We start from the raw sequence: 19,301 nt of genomic DNA, 5'->3' as shown, positions 1-19,301 counted from the left end.
TAGAGCCTAGAAACCGATAACTATATCTAATTGCTATGAAAGTAGGCTTCAATCCTTTACTGATTACAAATCGTAGAAGTTCACAATCGAATAATTATAAATAAATCAGTAAGTCATTTCTGACGCTAATTTTATATTCTACAATAACAAAATCTCTACATAATGCTTCGGACTTGGTATCAGTCATAACATTTGTTTATTATTGGACAGGATTCAACCTGCATAGTATTGGGCCATGATACTGAAACACCCGATCTCTTTTGAGTTGTATCAACACAGGAGGTCATGTACGAAAACCCACGACAAGTGGCCTCTTTTTCAATTTTTTCTTTAAAGTCATCCTATCCCCACTAAATCCTTTTCTCATATGTCTTAACAATGCTGACAACTGTCGGCGAAATTCTTGAAAATACGAAAGAGAAAGGTGAGCATATTCTGAGGAGTTATAAGACAGCTCTTCGACCGTCTTATACGAACAATCTGACCAAGGAAATTTGGAAAAGATATGGCTAATTAATGAAATACGGATACAATAGTTGGATAACTTATGCAACAAAAGCATGAATAGTTGGAGACTAAATGTGTAGTCGCCAACTGTATCCCATCACACAGTGTTCACCTCGATCCCAACATTTACTACAGCGCATTTCAAAATCTTTACTGTCCATATCTCTTCCTAGAAACCTTCAAACGGGTATATGCACGTTGGAACAGATGACGTGCCAATCACAGAGGATTTACTGACGTCAAGGACCGTGCGAGACAACAGTTTCACAAGAACTGAAGAGCCATATCCAATGGAGAAACTCATTCATCGTACACTAATACCACATGAACACAAGAACTGTTATAACAGTAACCAGAACATTTACTCATTAAAGAAAGAAAAAAAATCTATTAGTGGAGGTTGACCCTTCATATTCTGAACCAGTTGGTTTCAACGCTCGGTAGCATATTGGATCTTCAAACGCGGAGGATGTTTTCAAGGTGGAAATTTGTTAACCAGTAAAATTTTTAATTCAGTTTAAGGGGTTACGTAAGAAAGACATTTTCAATAACGGGTCAGGAGACCAGTTGAAAAGATATACTGGGCTGGGACGGCTGTTGCACATGCTTGCCTTAAAACAACTTTAAGCCTGCTTTCGTGATAAAGTTTGACTTTTAGCCGAAATATTAAAGAGATAACATATACTCAATACGCCGAGGAAAAAAGAACGCTAAATCATTTTGTTAATGTCTAGACATTATAAATATCCATAGTAGACACTGGGACATACAATACGTGAGACATGCGTACTTTCACAAATTTACAAAATATCAATTTAATCTTGCTAACCTCAACAGAGTCCTTGCTTGATGAATGTTTGTCCTCTCGAAGACACCAGGTGCTTTCTGAACATATGTCACTCCACCAATGTCAACACGCCGGAGAGCTTCCACATGAGACTTTTGTTCTTCCTTATGATGTACGTTGACACGTGAAAGCCTTCTTAGGGTTTTTCCTGAAGAGTCCATAACAAACCTATGTCCACGGACGGAAACAATCTTCTGTTTGTAGCTTTTTATACCTGTAATAGGATATTTCAACTTTAATGTTAAATAAAAACAATGAATTAACTTGTTTTCTATGCTCGCAGATTTCACAAAGTGAAAAGTATCCAAGTTATTCAAAAATATCAATCTTTGTACTATGTCAAGAACACTGTTTACAGTGACTGATAACGAAACACTCATGTTCACACCGGCAGAGTTCTCAACACTTAAAAAAGCAAATATTTTTAGTTTAAACGAACACTGATCTGAAAAATCGGCAAACAAGATATGGAATCTTAGAACAGGCACAATTAGATTCATCATATGACTGAAATAAATAAGCAGCTACCATGAGGTAAAGATAAGGAAGGTGATAAAGACAGCATAATCAATTCTCCAAAGAAAACAGTATAACACGGAAAGAAGCTCCGATTCTGAACTTATGTTTATAGAAATAATTTATAATAACTCACTTTAATTTTGACTGCAAATTTTACAGCTGCAATTGTATTTATAATTTATAATTTTCAGTTTAAGAACGGCCTACTGTAGAATTTATAAATGACAAATGGAAGATAGAGAAGATAAAATGGACAGAGAGAGTAACAAACGAAGATGTTTTAAAACGGTTAGGAGAGAAGAGGACACTCCTAGCCACCAACCTTTGTAGAAACGCCACTTGAACTGGACACTTCTTGCGAAGAAATTGTCTTCATACCGCCATAGGGGGAAAGCGAGGAATGGGAAGAAGAAAAACGCAAGTGATCGATAATTTGAAAAATAGAAGAAAATATTGGCAGTTAAAAGAGGAAGCTGAAAATCGTGAAACATGGAAGAAACATTTCCAGGCCCAAACTGAAAATTAAGAAAAGAAAAAAAAACTGATTTGATTAGTCCCAGGACCTGCCAAAAGGCAGAATACTTAATAATAATAATAAATGCAATTCAATAGAAGTTCTATAAATATTATCGTATATGAAAAAACGTCAAAGGAAAAAAATAACGTTCATAAGGATTCCATATATACTGGCAGATTTGCCCAGTTTCTCTTCCTTTCTGGTATGTAGCATTTCTTTTTTTCTTTCTTTCTTTTCTTTTTTAATATTCTATTTAAGTTGGTGATGTGTTAACTTAAAGCTTAATACGATACGACCGCAAAATAGAGGCGCTATAATAGCTTTCATACAGAGCAAAGCATATTACAGGAATTAACTTGAAATATAATTTAAACAATTGATTGATATGGGCAAGTTCATAGCCAGCAGGTTTATTTTTCGTAAATAGAAGTAAATAGAGGGCGAGGGGCAATTATACGCAAACAGAAGATTGAATTAACATTGAATTTCGTAACCACTCTAAATTAATCACTGGATTTGGGGAATATCTGTGGAGATATAAGCGTATGCCTGTATTACTGATTACATATATGTTTTACTATAATACATACAAGGGATATTCAAACTTAGATTTCATTGTATCCCAACCAAAATATGTACACAAGAGTTTCGTTCTATTGAAAGAAAATTGAGTGTCATTAGCGAGATCGTACAAAATACAGTGTGCTTAAAAGAAACATTGGAAGGTTTCTATTACAGATTTTTAATACTAAGAATTGAAGGCGTGGTGGTTATTGTACCAGCATGGGGAAAGGAAGCTCTAAGGCGTGGTGGTTATTGTACCAGCATGGGGAAAGGAAGCCCTGGGGTCGATTTGCGGTCCCGTTACAGTATCTTTTACATTCTGAATTTTCATTTCTATCAGTAAGATTGACTTTGTGATCCAAGATCTAGATATCGGACGAACGACCAACACATGAAAATTTACAATAGATTATTTAATGGAAATTTAGAAAGCAATTTCAGTAATACAGATGGCTATTATTCTCATTCCATGTACATTTCCCTAGACGAGTGACAGTTAATCTTTCGATTTGAGAATGATATAGGCATCCTCACGCTTGACGAAATCCCTGGTTGCGTCCCATCTACGCTCTTGTATCCTCTAAAGTAAGAAATGAATGAATACGTTTTAAGTTAAATCTTTATACTAGCCATATATTTGACAAATATTTATTTGCACACTAGATAAATAAACGTGTGGTAAATGTATTATTTCTGCTTATTTATTTGGAATTTCAGATTTCTTTTCAGAACGGAGACTATGATTAGGATTAGGAATTAGATTTCTGGAATTTCGGCAGCTACGGTCGTGTTAGCCCTCACGTTTGATGTCCCTCGGTGAACACACTGTTCGGGTAATCGGAGTGGATGAAAAGAATAGGGAAGAAGGAAGCAGCCTGAGAGGACAATCCCGGCATCTGCCTGGTGTGAATGAGGAAAATGCACGGAAACCTCACTCAGGATAGTTGGCCAGAAAAAGCTCTTACGTCTTTTTCGACCGAGTGTCCCCACCGGGAATCGAACCCGGGATCACTCGCACCAAATGCAAGATCATTAGCGACTAAGTTACGCGGGGCCACAACGGAAGCTATGCGAGACTGATTACAATTTAATGTGAATCCAAATGTCGTATCTCCCAAATTAAATAACGCTAATGGTTTAGCTGCAAGAGAAATCTGGTACAGAGTTTCTATTTAGTATTGAAGATTATACCCTGCACATCGTGTGCTGTATCACTTACGAATATTAACTTTTTAGATTATTGTTTTAATACTTTGCAAAAGAAATATTCTCATGTCAGTAAATAAATATCAATTTTTATTATTATTTAATTATTCACATATTTTCACTTAAATTACACTAGTATGATATTCTATACCTCAGTTTCACAGACACAGTAAACGAACAGCTGAAAAGTAACGTAACTGATTTTTATCACAAAGAAATGAATGGAATAAGTACTTACTTTTAACAGTTATGTTGTTTTTACTCTTTAACGTATTCTGTTCTTCCTTCACTGTTTTGCCGCTCCCACTGACACTCTTAGTAAGCTGCCTCGGTGATGTTCTATACAAAATGCCACCTATTCTGACTAACGAAGTACATGATGCCTTTCGTTGCATGTTTGACTTTTCTGCCACGTTCTTCCTTACTACAGGATTCATTCCACTAGAAATAAAAGGAACTATATTGAAAAATACTTACGTTTCTGAAATCTAGAATATATATAATGTTGGTGATTTTTATTTTAAAAACCTTATACAGAAATTTACATTTTGAGACCCGGTAATTATTTACTAGTCCGGTTTACAAACCCGCAGTTTTTAGCAGTAATTTATATCATTTTCAGCATGAATGTACAGTAATAACTACAAGTAAAAATATTAACTGTATTCTACAAGCAGAGTTCTCAAGGATATCTTAACAAATAAGACATAGATATGAACATCAATATTTCTAATTTATATATATATATATACAGTAAAACCTGTCTTCAACGGACCCTTTATTAAACGGAAAACTGTCTTGAACGGAAATATTTCACGGTCCCATGAATTTTGGAGAACAAAACTCGTAAAAGTCCCTTCACTAAGCGGAAACTGTGTTACGCGGACAACGGGAAAAAAAAAAAAAATAAACATTTAACGGAAAATTCTGAGTTCCGGACTACAGCGTTTAGAAGATGTTTAGACATTTTGTGAGACATATACATTACACTGTCTGCGATAAAATGTTCGTTCTTTTGTTAAATATTTCTGGACAGTGTTTCCCTTCCCCAACCACTATTCATATTCACCCCCCACAAATTGTCTTTAATCCCCGCAACTTAATCAAGAATCATACGGAATGTCGGAAAGAAGAAAACGAGATAGAGGAAGAAGAGGAATACGATACCGAGTTCGAAGAAGAGTGAAGAATAAATACATATCAAGAGGCCCTCAGAAGTTTTACTGCAAAAATTTGCCTTACGGAAAAATGATTCTGATTCACTTTGTATAATTTCTCAGGCTAAAGTGTACGCGGAAAGTCAAGAAGCCAAGGCTATTAGAAAAATAAAGTAAAGTGTGATTAGTATATTTTGTATTCATTTTATTTTTATTTTTATTTATTTGTATATTTATTCGTAGAAGAAAGAAGTACTGTAATCGAACAATGTACGTACAGCAATATATATTCTAAGTATGCTCCTTTATAAGCATGTATCTTTTTTTTTTTTTTTAAAAAAAAAGGAAAGGTCTACCTCCACTAAGCGGAAACCTGACTTTAACGGAAATTTTTGCAAGTCCCGCTCGATTCCGCTAAAGACAGGTTTCACTATATATATATATATATATATATATATATATATATATATATATATATATATATATAAAATCAATTATTATTTGAAAAAAAAATGCATCAACATGTGAAACAATATTCAGAACGTTACTGGAATAATTTCAATTTGTAAGAGAAAACTTTTGTGAACCATCAATAAGGTGAACTCTGTTTCTATCACAGTACTGACATCAGCAATAGTCTGATAATTTTATATTCCTTGTTAGAGTAACTAATAAGAATCATGATGTCAAGTTAGAAAGAAACAAGTTTCCTTCCTACTCGAGGATCGCACGTCAAGAAATATTAAGACATGAAACTCCTAGATGTAATTCGGTATAATGAATTATGTGGGAACCTGAGATTGGTGTCGCTTGTAAGAGAATATAACTCAATTGTTGTGTTTATCCACTGCTACGCACACTTAGAGCGAGCTGGAACCGAACCAAGGACTCCACGCACCAGTGAGTGCCCTACCTATGAACAAATGCGGCCCCATTCACAAGAATTTGTGAAGTTTTGTTCACTGAGGCATTTTTCATAGGAGTAAGATTTCGTCTAATTTTTTTCCTGGTGGTATAGTTCCCCGAATTGAGGCAACATTGCGTCTTTGTACGGCCATGCTTATACGTTATGTTAAAAAGGAACTGGCTCTTATCTCCAGTTAGAAGAGTAATTCGTTGACCAACTTCCTTGATAAAATTGAGACCTTCTTTACCCCAAGCTCCACTGGTTTCCATAGCTATAGTTACGAATTGGTATTTGTCAATTAGGTTATTATATTTGTTTCTCTTTTCTGTTTCTTTTCTACTAGTTATGGTACCAGCTTGAACCGATGAAAAAGAAATATTGGAAGGAGGGAACGTGTCGGCGCATGTAAAGTCCCAGACCAAGGCTTTACCTCTTTTCCAAGGTATCAATGTTAATCCATCAGGTCTCTTGCCGTCTGATCGATTGCATCCAGTTGGTTCTCGTATTGATGGTATCCCTGCTGAGATAAGAGCTCTCATTATTAACTCGTTAACCATAGAATGTCATGGGTGTCTGCGAGCACTTTTTATACAGGAAAGTCCGTGTAGTCCTCTTTCATCTACTGGGCTCCTGCAAGCGAAACATTTATGAGGTACCGTACGCAAATCTCTGCACCTAAATGTAATGCTATAGCAATTCGGAAACTTTCATTGGGTAGATGGAGTTCTAGCGAAGGAGATGGTAAGGCCTTAAGTGAACCGACTACTCCAATAGATGTGACAGCGAGTAGTCTGGCTTTGTCCTCTAGATTATTGGTTGAGTACATTAGGTAACAGAAGTGCAATTTGATGATGGGATCATCCCATGATGATTGCTTTGTCCTTGCGCTTAGTGCAGGAAGTTCACAGGTGACTAGTACAGCCCATGTAGAAGAACATTCTGTGATTTCTGAGTCTATGTATAGGTGAAGGTCCTGTTGTAGTAAAGATCCTATGAGGCTTCGGGAACCGTAAAGCGAGGCCACAAAGGCTGGAATAGCTATATCTAAGGTTCGACGAATGCCCAAACCTCCATTACTAGCAGGAAGAGAGGCCTAGAGCCAGCTGTTATCTTTCAGAGCAAAATTGAGTATAGACTCTAGTCCAGATTTTATGGCGTTGTCATAATGTTCTAGAAGGTATTCATCTCGCCATGTTGAAGAGCATCTGAGAAAATATAATATTATTGGAATACTGAATGAAGAAGAATCGTGAGAAATATAATTCTAGTTTGACTGTTTTCTCTTTTACATTACAGGATTAAATAAATAAATAAGTAAACATTACAGAATTAAAAACATACGACAATAACTGAACAAATCAACGTTATTACATACATCAAATTACACACAAACAAGACAAAAACATAATAATAAATTCAATATTAATAAATTAACTTATTAGAAAAACTTTTTACCTAAAATAACACAATAAAATAATACATAACACTTACATTTTCATTAACCTTTGCTTGGGTATGACAATAGGTTTTGGAAGAATTGCTTGTGTGTTTCTACGCCATACTCTGTTGTAAAACACAACTCCTTTTCTGGAAGCAATGGCACATGAGCTTTTGGAAGGCTGGAAGAGACTGTAGCTGCTTTTGTTGTTGACTTTTGTAGTCTTAGCAGATTTGTACTTCACTTTAAACTTCTTCACAATTTTCACACGTTTCTTCGTAGTCCTCGTTGCAAGTGTTCTGTCTATTTTATATTTTGACTTCACACAAGAAACTACTTTTCTTGCTGAACCGAAAGGTTTCAAGTTAGTGTTTGTTTTTTGCAACCCTGTCTTCCTCACTAGCTTGTATTTCGAAGTGACATATTTAGCAATTGACAAAGGTGAAACTTTGGAAGATACAAGTTTCTTTGTTACCGGAAGTACTCTATTAGACGCAACTGGACTCAGTGAACTGAGTTGTGATGACAATGCTTGTTGTGATGTGAGTACGGGTTTATTTGGCACACGAATTCTTACCAGTTTCGATTTGCTTATGGATATGAAATCAGACTTGGAAGACCTAGTCTCACAGTCTGTGCTCGTCGCATTTTGTTTTGGTACATCTATTGCTACACTGATTTTCCGCTGCAAAGGATTAACAAGCATCTTTTGACTACTGTTAATCAACTCTTTAGCAACTTTATCTATAGATGGTAAGCCGACACTTGTTTTAGCGCCTTCATTACTTCTTTTTCTAATTAACTCATTCTCATTACTAGTGCCAGGAAGTTTCTGCTTTAATAATAGTCGCGGGTTCACGTGAACAACATTGGAAGATTCCTTATTGGACAGTTTTTCACGAACTTTCACAGTTAAATTTCCGGAGTTAATCCCATTGTTGAAACGAGGATTAATATGAATTGTGGGAAGTTTACATCTTTCTTTTAGTGAAGAGTCGCGTCTTAATGATTTTGGATTAATGTGAACATTACTGGATAAAGTATTTAATTTCCTTAACTGTTCACTAGAACTACTAGGAATTTTGATCTTGTTGCTAGCTTTGAAGCTAACCACAGAAAGAGATTTAGGAACAGCAGGAGACCCTTCCCCTAGCTTTTTCGTCCGTTTCCAAGTAAATGGACACACTGGTTTTGAGGGCACTTTCACACTCAAGGAATCAAGTCTTGATTGGCTTATCTGTTCTGTAGCTTGGACTCCTCCAAGGCATTTGCTTCCTAACTTCACCTTATGACTGCCGATCAAACCTGAAATGAAGTACAACACTTATAAATTGCTACGCAAAAAGCAAAACCTCACAAAGCTGATACATATATAAAAGGAAGGATAAATAAATCGTATGCCTTACAATGCATATCCAATTAGTTACTCAACATTTGTACTAAATACACATCAAGATACGAGGAAGCTATCATACAAATGGGAATAAACCAATGGTTCCCAACCCGAGGAGTGTGAAGAACGATAAGAGGCTGCGCAAGCTACTAACAGAAATAAATTATATTCGTAATCTTTGTCAGTTGGAGTAAGACTTCCATAGCACTCCTACGGAAAGGAAAGGGGAAGCAGAAGAGGGCATATAAAATGATGGAAGTTGACAGATATTATCATTTTACTTACAGATTTCTGCAATTCGGTTCTGAATATTACTTGCAGTTTCGAGCTTTCGTCTTTTCCCCGAACTCGTGGTTACGAAGAATAAAAACAGGAAGAAAAATAACAACATTACGGACTTACCAAGGAAAGAGCTGTGCTGGAAAACAAGTTGTCAAGTACACCGGTTAAATATAAATTTGTATGTCATACATGTTCGAAAAATACATTATAACCAAGATCCAGTTGCAAGTAAATTTACGTTGAACGTCATGATTATAAATGTTCCACAATCAGGTTGTTCGAATTTTCTCTAGCCCAAAAATAACCAGTGAGTTATATTGGGTAAAACCCGCAATAAAACCGTTAAAAAAAAAAAAAAGTAAACTCTACCTTCAAAAATACATTTCAAATGTGGATTGAAATGATAAACTTAATTTGATTATAATATACTTTCTGCAATCGTGTCTCCCAGCACATGCCTATAGAGCGTCCCACCCTTAGATTGCAGTACAGCAGTAAATGGCAATGCTTTTCCTTATGCCCATTGTTGCCAAACTTAGCCTGAATTTTAGAAATAGTTTCTTTTACTAGGTATGAATAAATTATTGTAGAACATTGTATTCTCTACCAAAAAATCTGTTTTTCTCACATCGAGAAGAATTTTCAAGTATTGAAATACATTGAAAGAGTGAAATCTTGCTAATGGCAAATTCTAACGTCGCGTTAAATATATCACGTCATAAGTTCGGAACTCTAAGAGATACAACGTTGAAACTTATACAGTTATTAACACCATATTCGGTGCCAATGTTGGAAAAGTTTGCATTCAAAAAAACTTTTTGAATTTTAAAATAAAAAATAAAATGTAAGAGAAAGTGCGTATACTATTGCAATGCAATATCTAAAAAGTTGGCTAGTGAGAAACTTTTTTATTTTTCAGGTTAGATGGGGCTGCAAAGCGAGAAAAATATTGAGAAAGGATTGAAGTTATTTTTAAAACAAATTGCAGGTCGATATCTTTCTTTATTTAGGTTTTATGACTTTTAGTGTTAAGAGTCAACTTTCCAAAGCGCGCGCATCTGATCAGAAGAAAGGCAGTGACAAATCTTGCCAATGTTATTTTCCTTATAATGTTTGTTTTAAAGTTACTGATGTAGAGTATTGTGCTATACCGATGAGTGTTTACTGTTGATGCTATGCGAGCACGAATCTACTGCTCAACGGAAGCATATTCGCAAAATCGAATCCTGGACCTCACCTACGATAAACATTGCGTCAACTCCACTCAATCTTAAGTTCCACTACTTACTTCGCTTGTTTTCCTTGAGTTGCACGCACGCAAGCACGTACACACACAGACACACACATATATATATATATATATATATATATATATATATATATATATATATATATATATATATAATATGACAAATATCTATTAATAATAAATCTCATTCCTGGTGATAAAAAGCTATTAGTTTTATAATTGATTCATTATGGTTCGCATGTAGTCCTTAATGCTGTTTCAGATGCTGACAATTTTGACAATAAAAGTTGGTTTTGTTTGCAATTCCACTCCTCTTATTTACTTTGAATATACAGATGAAAATGACAAAAGCATTCATAACAAATAACTTTATGATCTCACAAAGCAGAATGAAATGCCTCTTTATTCTTCCCCCCCCCCCCCCATGCTTCTTTAGGAAGTAGAGTTTGATAATTCTATTTGGTTTTGTTTCCTCGCCCAATGATTTTTATCTTGTTGGCTGTCACTATACGTGATTTAAAGTCACAACTTGCGCGTTTGTTTAGAACGGATATAATGGGGTTTATTTTCATTCTTCTTCTGTTTCCAGACTGATATTGTGTGTCTGAGGTGTCAGAAGTGAGTATAGAAACTAGGAGGTTCAGTTCCTATTCACCATTGCATATGTCATCATTATCATCATCATATTTTATTGGCAGACCACTTGCTGCAACTCAGAAGCTTCCATGATCCACGGTCTTCGGTTAACTTCTTCGTCTTCACGCATGATTTTTTTATTTTGATATCGTCCAGTAATTGTAGTCTCTTTTCGTCCCCTCCCTCTTTTTCCTGCCACCATACCCTCTAGCACGTCCTTCATGATACAGTCTTAAACATCGGAAGTGGGGAGAAGCCGCCTTCACAATATACTTTATTATGTAACTTGTTTGACAAACGGAATTGGATTAGCGGATATTTTACGTACACAGACGATTGAGCGTTCTCGTACGTCACATTTTCTCGTCACTTATCACTATCACCCTACTCCAGTTTTCACTGTTATCCAACTTCAGTAGCAGTATCTTACCCATTGTTATTCCTTAGTTTTCCGCACAATCGGTGCAGGAAATTTCTGTTTAGAGCTGTTTAGTCTGCCATTTATTTCAATCATATGTTTTCTATTCGTTTCATATGTTCTCTCGATTTCGTATTGCTTCCATCAAAATTTTATTGCAACGATTTATAAACCATCATTAAAAAAAAAAAAAAACTTCTAACACACAATTGTTAGACTGTTATTTCGTACCCTCCAATTCGCCGTTCTAAATGAAATTGCGCGATTGGAATGACAAAAGAGTTGAAAATATATGAATTTAAGAAGGATTTATTTACAGACTCATCACTCTTTCTTTCTTGTTCTTTCTTCGAAAGAAAACATACGGCGGAAGAAATGTGTCAACAGCGCGCTCCATTTACTCTGTACTGCAATCTAAGAGTGGGACGCTCTATAGTTGCAGAATTTGCTCTAAACGTGTATTTATCAAGAGGTCTCCGAAACAAACACTAATAAGCGTGTTTGGAATTTATGTATAACGAATTTTGTTCGCGCTCGATCAAATTCGCTGCAATGGTGTTGGACTGTAATTTGAAACAAAAAGGAATACGACTACATTCCCTTTGTTTTTGTAGTACATACTCGCATATCAGTAAACAAATAATAAAAAGCTTTTCTCCATGTTCCAGTTAGCTATAAATAAAATCTTCACTTCGGAAAAAAAGTTGCATTAAAAAGGAAAGGAAATCTCCTCTTATGATAATTGCAAATGCACAAATCAGCCAATTTTCTTTATAATACCATAATTTGAATCAAAGACACTACGAACGGTTCAGTTACATAAAAGGTAAGCATTAAACTTTGTAGCTCCATTTTTAAACTAAATCATATTATGCTGCAGTTACTACTGAAACATTTCTTTATGTATGAAATACGAACAAAATTCTGTTTCCGGAAAACTTCATTCGAAGAAAACTCAGTCCTGAAACAAACTACCGTTTGTGGACTTTATCCCGAGAAATTACTTGTGCCTGTATCAGGGTTATTAATAAAATATTTGTTTCTATAAATGGCATTGCGTGATTCGTGAGGTGTTTTATGCAACAGTATACGGTTATTGACTAAATATAATCAAAATCATCTGGGTCGTTCGAAAAAATCATCCAAAAAATAAACTCGCTTCCAACACTGAACCATCCCTTGCGGATTTGTTTATGAGAAATGTCTTAACGCGTTTTGTAAAGTTATTAATGAAACAACTATTTGAGAAGTACGAACAGAATAGCCTATGTGTTTTTAATTTTTTTCCCCCCAGAAAATCATTTCAAAGAATAAAGTACCCTGTGTGGACTGAAAAAACTACGAAAGAACTCACTATTAAGAATAAACTACCCCACGATTTTTTTTTAAGTCAAATGAATTACTGTAAAGGTACTACTAAAACATTAATTTATAAAATATGAAGAACAGCGCGAGAGCCGTTTTTGATAAGATAGTTTGAGAAAACTCATCCCGAAAAGTAAACTACTCCTTGCGGATTTTTCCGAGAAAAACGACTTATACAATATTACAGGGTTATTGAAACATTGGTTTTAATGAAATACGAAGAAAATCATTAGTGCTGTTTTCGAGAAAATGGCAAATTTTGAATTTTACCCTCCAGTAAACTTCCCTTAACTTTGGGGGTATGAAGAAGACCTCGCGAAATTTCCCCTGGAGAATCTTATAAAAACTGAAAGTTTAAAATTTCGTGTCGATACATTACAAAGTATGACATTTTTTCAACATGTAGGGGCCATGAAATATGTAAATAAGTTGAAATCTCGATTCTTATTATTATCCCACTTTCTTCTGAAAGGAAATTACTAAAGATCTAGGGAATAATTACATATACAAAACGAGAAATAGTTATATTACAAAGATTGGAAAACTCACGAATTTTTCTTTCGTACCTGGTGGAGTATGAGACGTATAGTAGTAAGATTATATATGTCATGAAGATCCTTTAATCTTAAAATCTATTGTAAGAAACCAAATTGATAACTGGAAATGAAATTTAAATAATAATAATGGTTTCCAACATTTTAGTTCTTCCAAAAGAAGTAGATTTTTTATATTAAAAGAAAAGTCGTTAAATAAAATCGTTTTTTATCTCTGGCTCCTGACCCTGGGGTACTATCTCCTGGCCTAGCGTGCTTTGAGGATCCTAAAGGAACCTTCATTCCCAGGGATTTGAATCCAATGTGTGAAAGAGGTACTATTCTGCACTGTATAGAATTATCCAACTCTTTGTTCCTCCAAAACGTCCTTTGTACTTCATTGATTCTAGAAATCGAAATATATGCAAGAGTCAATGGCGCAAAGGGTGTCCCACGAAACGTGGATGGCGACAAAGGTGTTTCACGAAATGGGCGACAAAGCTATTTCATAGTTTCATGTCTACAACACAGCATGGATGCTTAAATGATATTTTCAGCAAGATTACAACTATAAATGTTAAGTACAAAATTTAATAAAACCTAATAAAAAAAACCACTACTCAAATATATATATATATACACTCAACCCTGTTCATAATGCATACTATCAACGTTCTCTGTAATTCTGACGTCACCTTCCAAAGCACCTGTCACTTGTAAAAAGAAGTTGATACACAATTTCCCAATGAATAATAGTGTTTATGCTACACATGCTGGCAAACTCTGTATACAATTATTTGGCCATGTGTCAAGAAAATAACTCCCAAAATGTAAGGAACTGGTTAAGAATAATCTGTCATAAAAATCGTAGCTCTACGGTTAAACTAAATTCTTCCATACCAAACAGCACTGTCAGAGGTATTATTTTCCGCAGTCGGGGTGTTTTTATAGTACCGTACTGTAGACAACTATGAAATGGTTACTCAAGAAAGTACCCACATTCATCAATATATAAGGGCGAACGCTATGTTTGATCGCACAATGCACGAAAGAAAATGTACCCGAAACTGTGTCAAAACATCTAATTGATAAGTTCTGATGATGACGCTATTCAATCAGTAATATGTAACTTTTCAAAATGCGTACTGTTAATGAGGAACATGCTAAATCTGTATGACTTAGTCGATAAATATATATAAAAAAAACTAACAAACAAATTCGGAAATCAAAGTATTCTAACATCGTATAATAAGTATCGCTCCTTGGAATACAGCCTATTACGCAGATGTGGGTCAGAAAGTTTCACTTTAGGACTCGAGCAGAGGTGTAGCACGCGAGCATGCGGGATAGTCCGTCCGTAGGTAGCAGGCGCTTAGCAAGGTGGTATGCGCATAAACAGCAATGTTGCATTTTATCGTTCCACAGTGAAGAGAACGATGTAATATCCGAAAATTTTTCACTATGCTCTCTCTCTCGTAAAATTTTCAGCATTTGAGGAATTCGAGCTCACATCTGAGGAACAAAACCTTCGTACGTTTTAGTGGGTTTTGGGTTTAAACTTTTTTTTTTTTTTTTTTTGTTGTTTTGTTTAAATAATTCGCTCTATGTATTTATATCACATATGAACAGAAATAAGTTTGTTTCACCTTGGTGTTATTATGCAACAACCGGGTTATGCTGGAAGAGGTCGCATAAGCTTAAAGCGGAGTCCAAACAGTTTCTCGACTTAAATCCGAAACAAATTGTCGTCCATTTGAAATTGAAACCGGGACTAATTGGCCCCAAATGCGATACGTCTGCCGACTCACTCACGAAGGACTCCTGATAGTTTGTACTGATCTTTACATACTTTTAATATAATTGTCTAATTGTGAAGAATCATTTGAGGACAAAAAGATAAACAAGTTTCACAAGTGAAACTATTGTACAGAATTACATATGGACAATTTCAAAACACTGAAGAGTACAGAAGAACAAATTAAGACGAAGTTAGTTCACTACATTTGTTAGTTCAAGTTAAAGAAATAGAACGACTTAATTTGTATATCAGTAAGAAAAGTGAATACAGATAAGAATTATTTGAATCCACTCTGGCTCTGACCCATTTATACATAAATAGACACCAAAGATACTTCTGATTTCGGTTTGTATCCCCCTCCCCCCCAAAAGAAAATACGCTCTTTCGATGTATTTTATCAATAGTAAACATTAAAACGAAACAATATTTAGAATTTTTCTTTGATTGCAATTGCATAACAATAATAACAAACTATAAAAAATCACGGGGTATGTTTAGTACAAGGGGTCCAGAAGCACGTAAAAACGCAAAATTTACAGGAGAAATGAGTGATACAAGTACTTAGACGTAACATAACGCAACCAAATCTAACCTAACCTAACATAAACTAACGTAAGCTAACATGAACTAACCTAAACTAACGTAATATTAGTAGAAATAAGCGAAATTCTATCATTTTTTGGAAAATTATGCGAGACTCCTACACTAATATAACATAAACTAAACTAACCTAACGTAACCTAAACTAACCTAACCTAACAAACTAACCAACCCTACCACAAACTAACCGAATGTGAGCAGAAATTACCAAAATTGTAACATTTTTTAGAGAAAAGAGCTGGACCCCTTCTGCTAAACATAGGCCAAAATCACAAAAGAAACATTCGTAAACTTATAAAAAAAAAAAAAGTTGCTTTTGTAGTATAATCTCTTTTAGTAATGAATGGGGAATTTAGGTTTGAATATAATACGAATAATATGCGGGAGTGACACGCGATAACCCACAAATGTGTGTTCATCCAGATTTTACGAACACTTACACTTTTCCAACTATTTTTCGTATTTTGGTTTAAAAGTTTTTTTTTTTTTTTTTTTAAAAAAAAAAGCTGGTTTAAACCAGCCAACCTAAGCAAACCATGTGTTTTCATACTATATGAAGTGTTTTTCCACTAGTCGATAGTCCACTAGTTTCTCGTCGATATGCATACCCAGTATGCCCGATGCATCTACTCTGCACAAACGCATCCCCCTTTGATTTGCTTAGGTACAATTATCGGCATTTAGTGGCCACCCAACGTTGATTAGTTTTTTTTTTTTTTTTTGCATTGTATCTTTATGGCGTACATATTTACTTTTGGTGCAACACTAGAAAGAATTGTTAAAAAAAATTATAATTCTTTCATTAATTTCCTTCTTATCGTCCCCTGAAAATTTCAACTAGGCGACATGAAAGTATCTCACTCGGCATAGATAAAATTACAATTCTTTCATGATTCGCGTATAAATAAGAGCTTCGAGATGTGTAGCATGAAAACTACAGAGCAACAAACAGAAACCAGTCTGTGCTAGGTGACCACTAAAAAGCACGAATGCTACCTAACCCGAGTCAGGGCAGGGTGAGGCGGTGGGCCCGTGCGGTAGCGGAAAGAATTGGATTTAGGCAATGACACGAGTTCAACTGCAATCGTCATGGTTTCATACTAGTACACTCCACTTGTAAACGTAAAACATAGGTTCTTTACGCTGTGCCACATATGACGCTGGTGGAAAATAGCATCTTTCATACGCATTCACTTATTTTATCCGTCATAGAGCACTTGTAATGACGCAAACACTATACCTGCACCCTTTATGGCATGTATCACTACGTTGCATTTATATCCGTAACGGATAAGCCCTTCTAAAGTGACTCTGAACATTGTAATGCAACTCCTTGCTTAAGTTTTTTAAGGTAAGACATTCCTGATGCAGGAAGTCAATGTATCATACAGGTAAGTATGCTTACCTTGCACGGAGTATAATTAATAAAGAACTTGACACGTAACGTCAAGTACCAGGAAACCCATTTTGGACGATTTACGGGAAGACGTTTATAACGAACAAATTTCTTCAGGCGACAGAATTAAATACAAAGTAATACAGCTGTATTCTAGGCTTACAAGTGTAGGTTTAAAGGACGCAAAAAGTACTGACGTATATGTTGCTAAACATTCACCCGGGTTATTGATGCTACTTTTTTTTATTTATTTTTTATATGCATAGTATATTACTTATAAATTCTCCAAACTATGGTGGTGTTAAATATAACCTACAATCACTTCAAATTCTAACTTACGTGTTAAATATGTTAGTTCCTTAAGTAAATGCTGTTGTTGGGTGTTACGCGTTATTTCGTTATTTGGCATATTCACTTGCTAAGCAAACCGAACTGGGGTACGTAACTTTTTATATGTAATATAAACTGGTTGTAATTGGTTACACTATTATTAATATCCCCATAACGCCATACGTATATCTGCAACACGATAAAATAATAAGATTGCGCAGTTCTCATGAAATCATCACCTCAAGCTCAGTGATGCCAACCAGAAACAATATGAAATCCCATGTCGAGAAGCAAAAAATCCCATTTTACGTGTGAATTTCCCACGTTATACTAATTAAAAGTATGCTGTAATATTAAAAATTAAATTTCTTTGTGTTAGTCACTTTCTGCAATATCTAAATGTAATTTCGAACTTCTCGAAAAATCTCATATATGCAGCTTATTATCACTTTCCGAGAAAATAATCAAAAACTCCCACAATATGGGAATTTTCCACAGGTTGCATCACTACACAAGCTTCACAGACATTAGTCTTTCTTCTTCTTCTTTACATTTAATTAACTGCTACCCAATCGTTTTGGGCAATTCAGTCAAAAAGTAGCATAGAGTGGAAAATTACGTAAAAATGAAAGTGTGAAAGGTGCAGTTTTACTATACGGATCCACATATTGTAAAATGTACCGAAAAGTTTGAAGAAGTCTTTAATTTGCCCATTTTATTTCGAGAACCACACCCAACGAATCCCTGCGGGGCTTCTAACCATTCCTACTCCTAATCCTATTACTGCTTATACAATGGATCCGTATAGTAAAACTGAACGGTGTGAAAGTGCGAAAAGTATTACGTACATGTAAATGCATTACACAAATTGTATAATATCGTAGTATAGTGGATTGTAGTATATCGCACTCCAGGCTCCATTCTTCTATTCTTCAAAAAAAACTACAACCAAGTTACTTTTAGGTGAATTTTTCAATAAATATAATATAGTTGTACTATGCGGTGATTTTAAGGACAAGCATTGTATTTGATACGTTTCTCCAAAGTAGTGACGACGCCAGCTTTAAGTTCTTAGGGGGGGCAAAGGAGGAGCTGATACATTTTCGGGGGCGGCGGCTATTTGCCATACCAAAAATGACATATTTATTACGTTTGACTTATTTTACATTACATTGTCTATTTCGTTGCTGTTTTTATATTAGACCTATAACTAACTAACTAACTAACTCTATGGCCTATGGAACCCGGAGGTTCAGTGCCGCGTTCACAAAAGCTCTCCACTGACTTCTATCCTTAGCTAATTGCATCCAGTTTCTACTTTGTATTCCTATCTCTGCGAGATCCATCTTAATATTATCCTCCCATCTGCGCCTAGGTCTTCCTAATGGTCGTTTTCCTATGGGTCTACCAGTCAAGACTTTGAAAGCGTTTCTACTTTCTTCCATTCTGGCTACATGACCTGCCCACCTAAGCCTCCTAGACTTGACGACCCTAACAATGTTGGGTAAACCGTATAAACTATGTAGTTCCTCGTTATGAAGCTTCCGCCATTCCCCATTCTCGTTCCTCTTGGGTCCGAATATTCTTCTCAGGATCCTGTTCTCAAATACTTTCAGTCTATGTTCTTCCCTGAGAGTAA

The 19,301-nt window shown here is 35.3% G+C and overlaps 1 protein-coding gene across 2 annotated transcripts in view; it reads right to left on the bottom strand.

Annotated features, from left to right (window-relative positions):
* ZC3H3 (Zinc finger CCCH domain-containing protein 3) overlaps positions 1 to 17,929 on the bottom strand; it is a 38,173-nt gene extending 20,244 nt beyond the window's left edge. The window contains exons 1-4 of one of the 2 annotated variants that reach the window (XM_081765383.1): positions 17,672 to 17,929; positions 7,716 to 8,967; positions 4,399 to 4,601; positions 1,337 to 1,568 (exon numbers count right to left, since the gene is read on the bottom strand). In XM_081765383.1, coding sequence (XP_081621509.1) covers positions 1,337 to 1,568; positions 4,399 to 4,601; positions 7,716 to 8,967; positions 17,672 to 17,741 — 1,757 coding nt within the window. In that variant the 5' untranslated portion in view covers positions 17,742 to 17,929. The remainder of the gene's footprint in view (positions 1 to 1,336; positions 1,569 to 4,398; positions 4,602 to 7,715; positions 8,968 to 17,671) is intronic. The other variant, XM_081765382.1, reaches the window with a different exon arrangement.
* Positions 17,930 to 19,301: the final 1,372 nt, after the last annotated feature.

This window comes from Thermobia domestica, chromosome 7 (genome assembly GCF_964235325.1).
Source record: "Thermobia domestica chromosome 7, izTheDome1.hap1.1, whole genome shotgun sequence".
Classification (NCBI taxonomy): domain Eukaryota; kingdom Metazoa; phylum Arthropoda; class Insecta; order Zygentoma; family Lepismatidae; genus Thermobia; species Thermobia domestica.
This window is presented reverse-complemented; position numbering and strand designations above follow the sequence as displayed.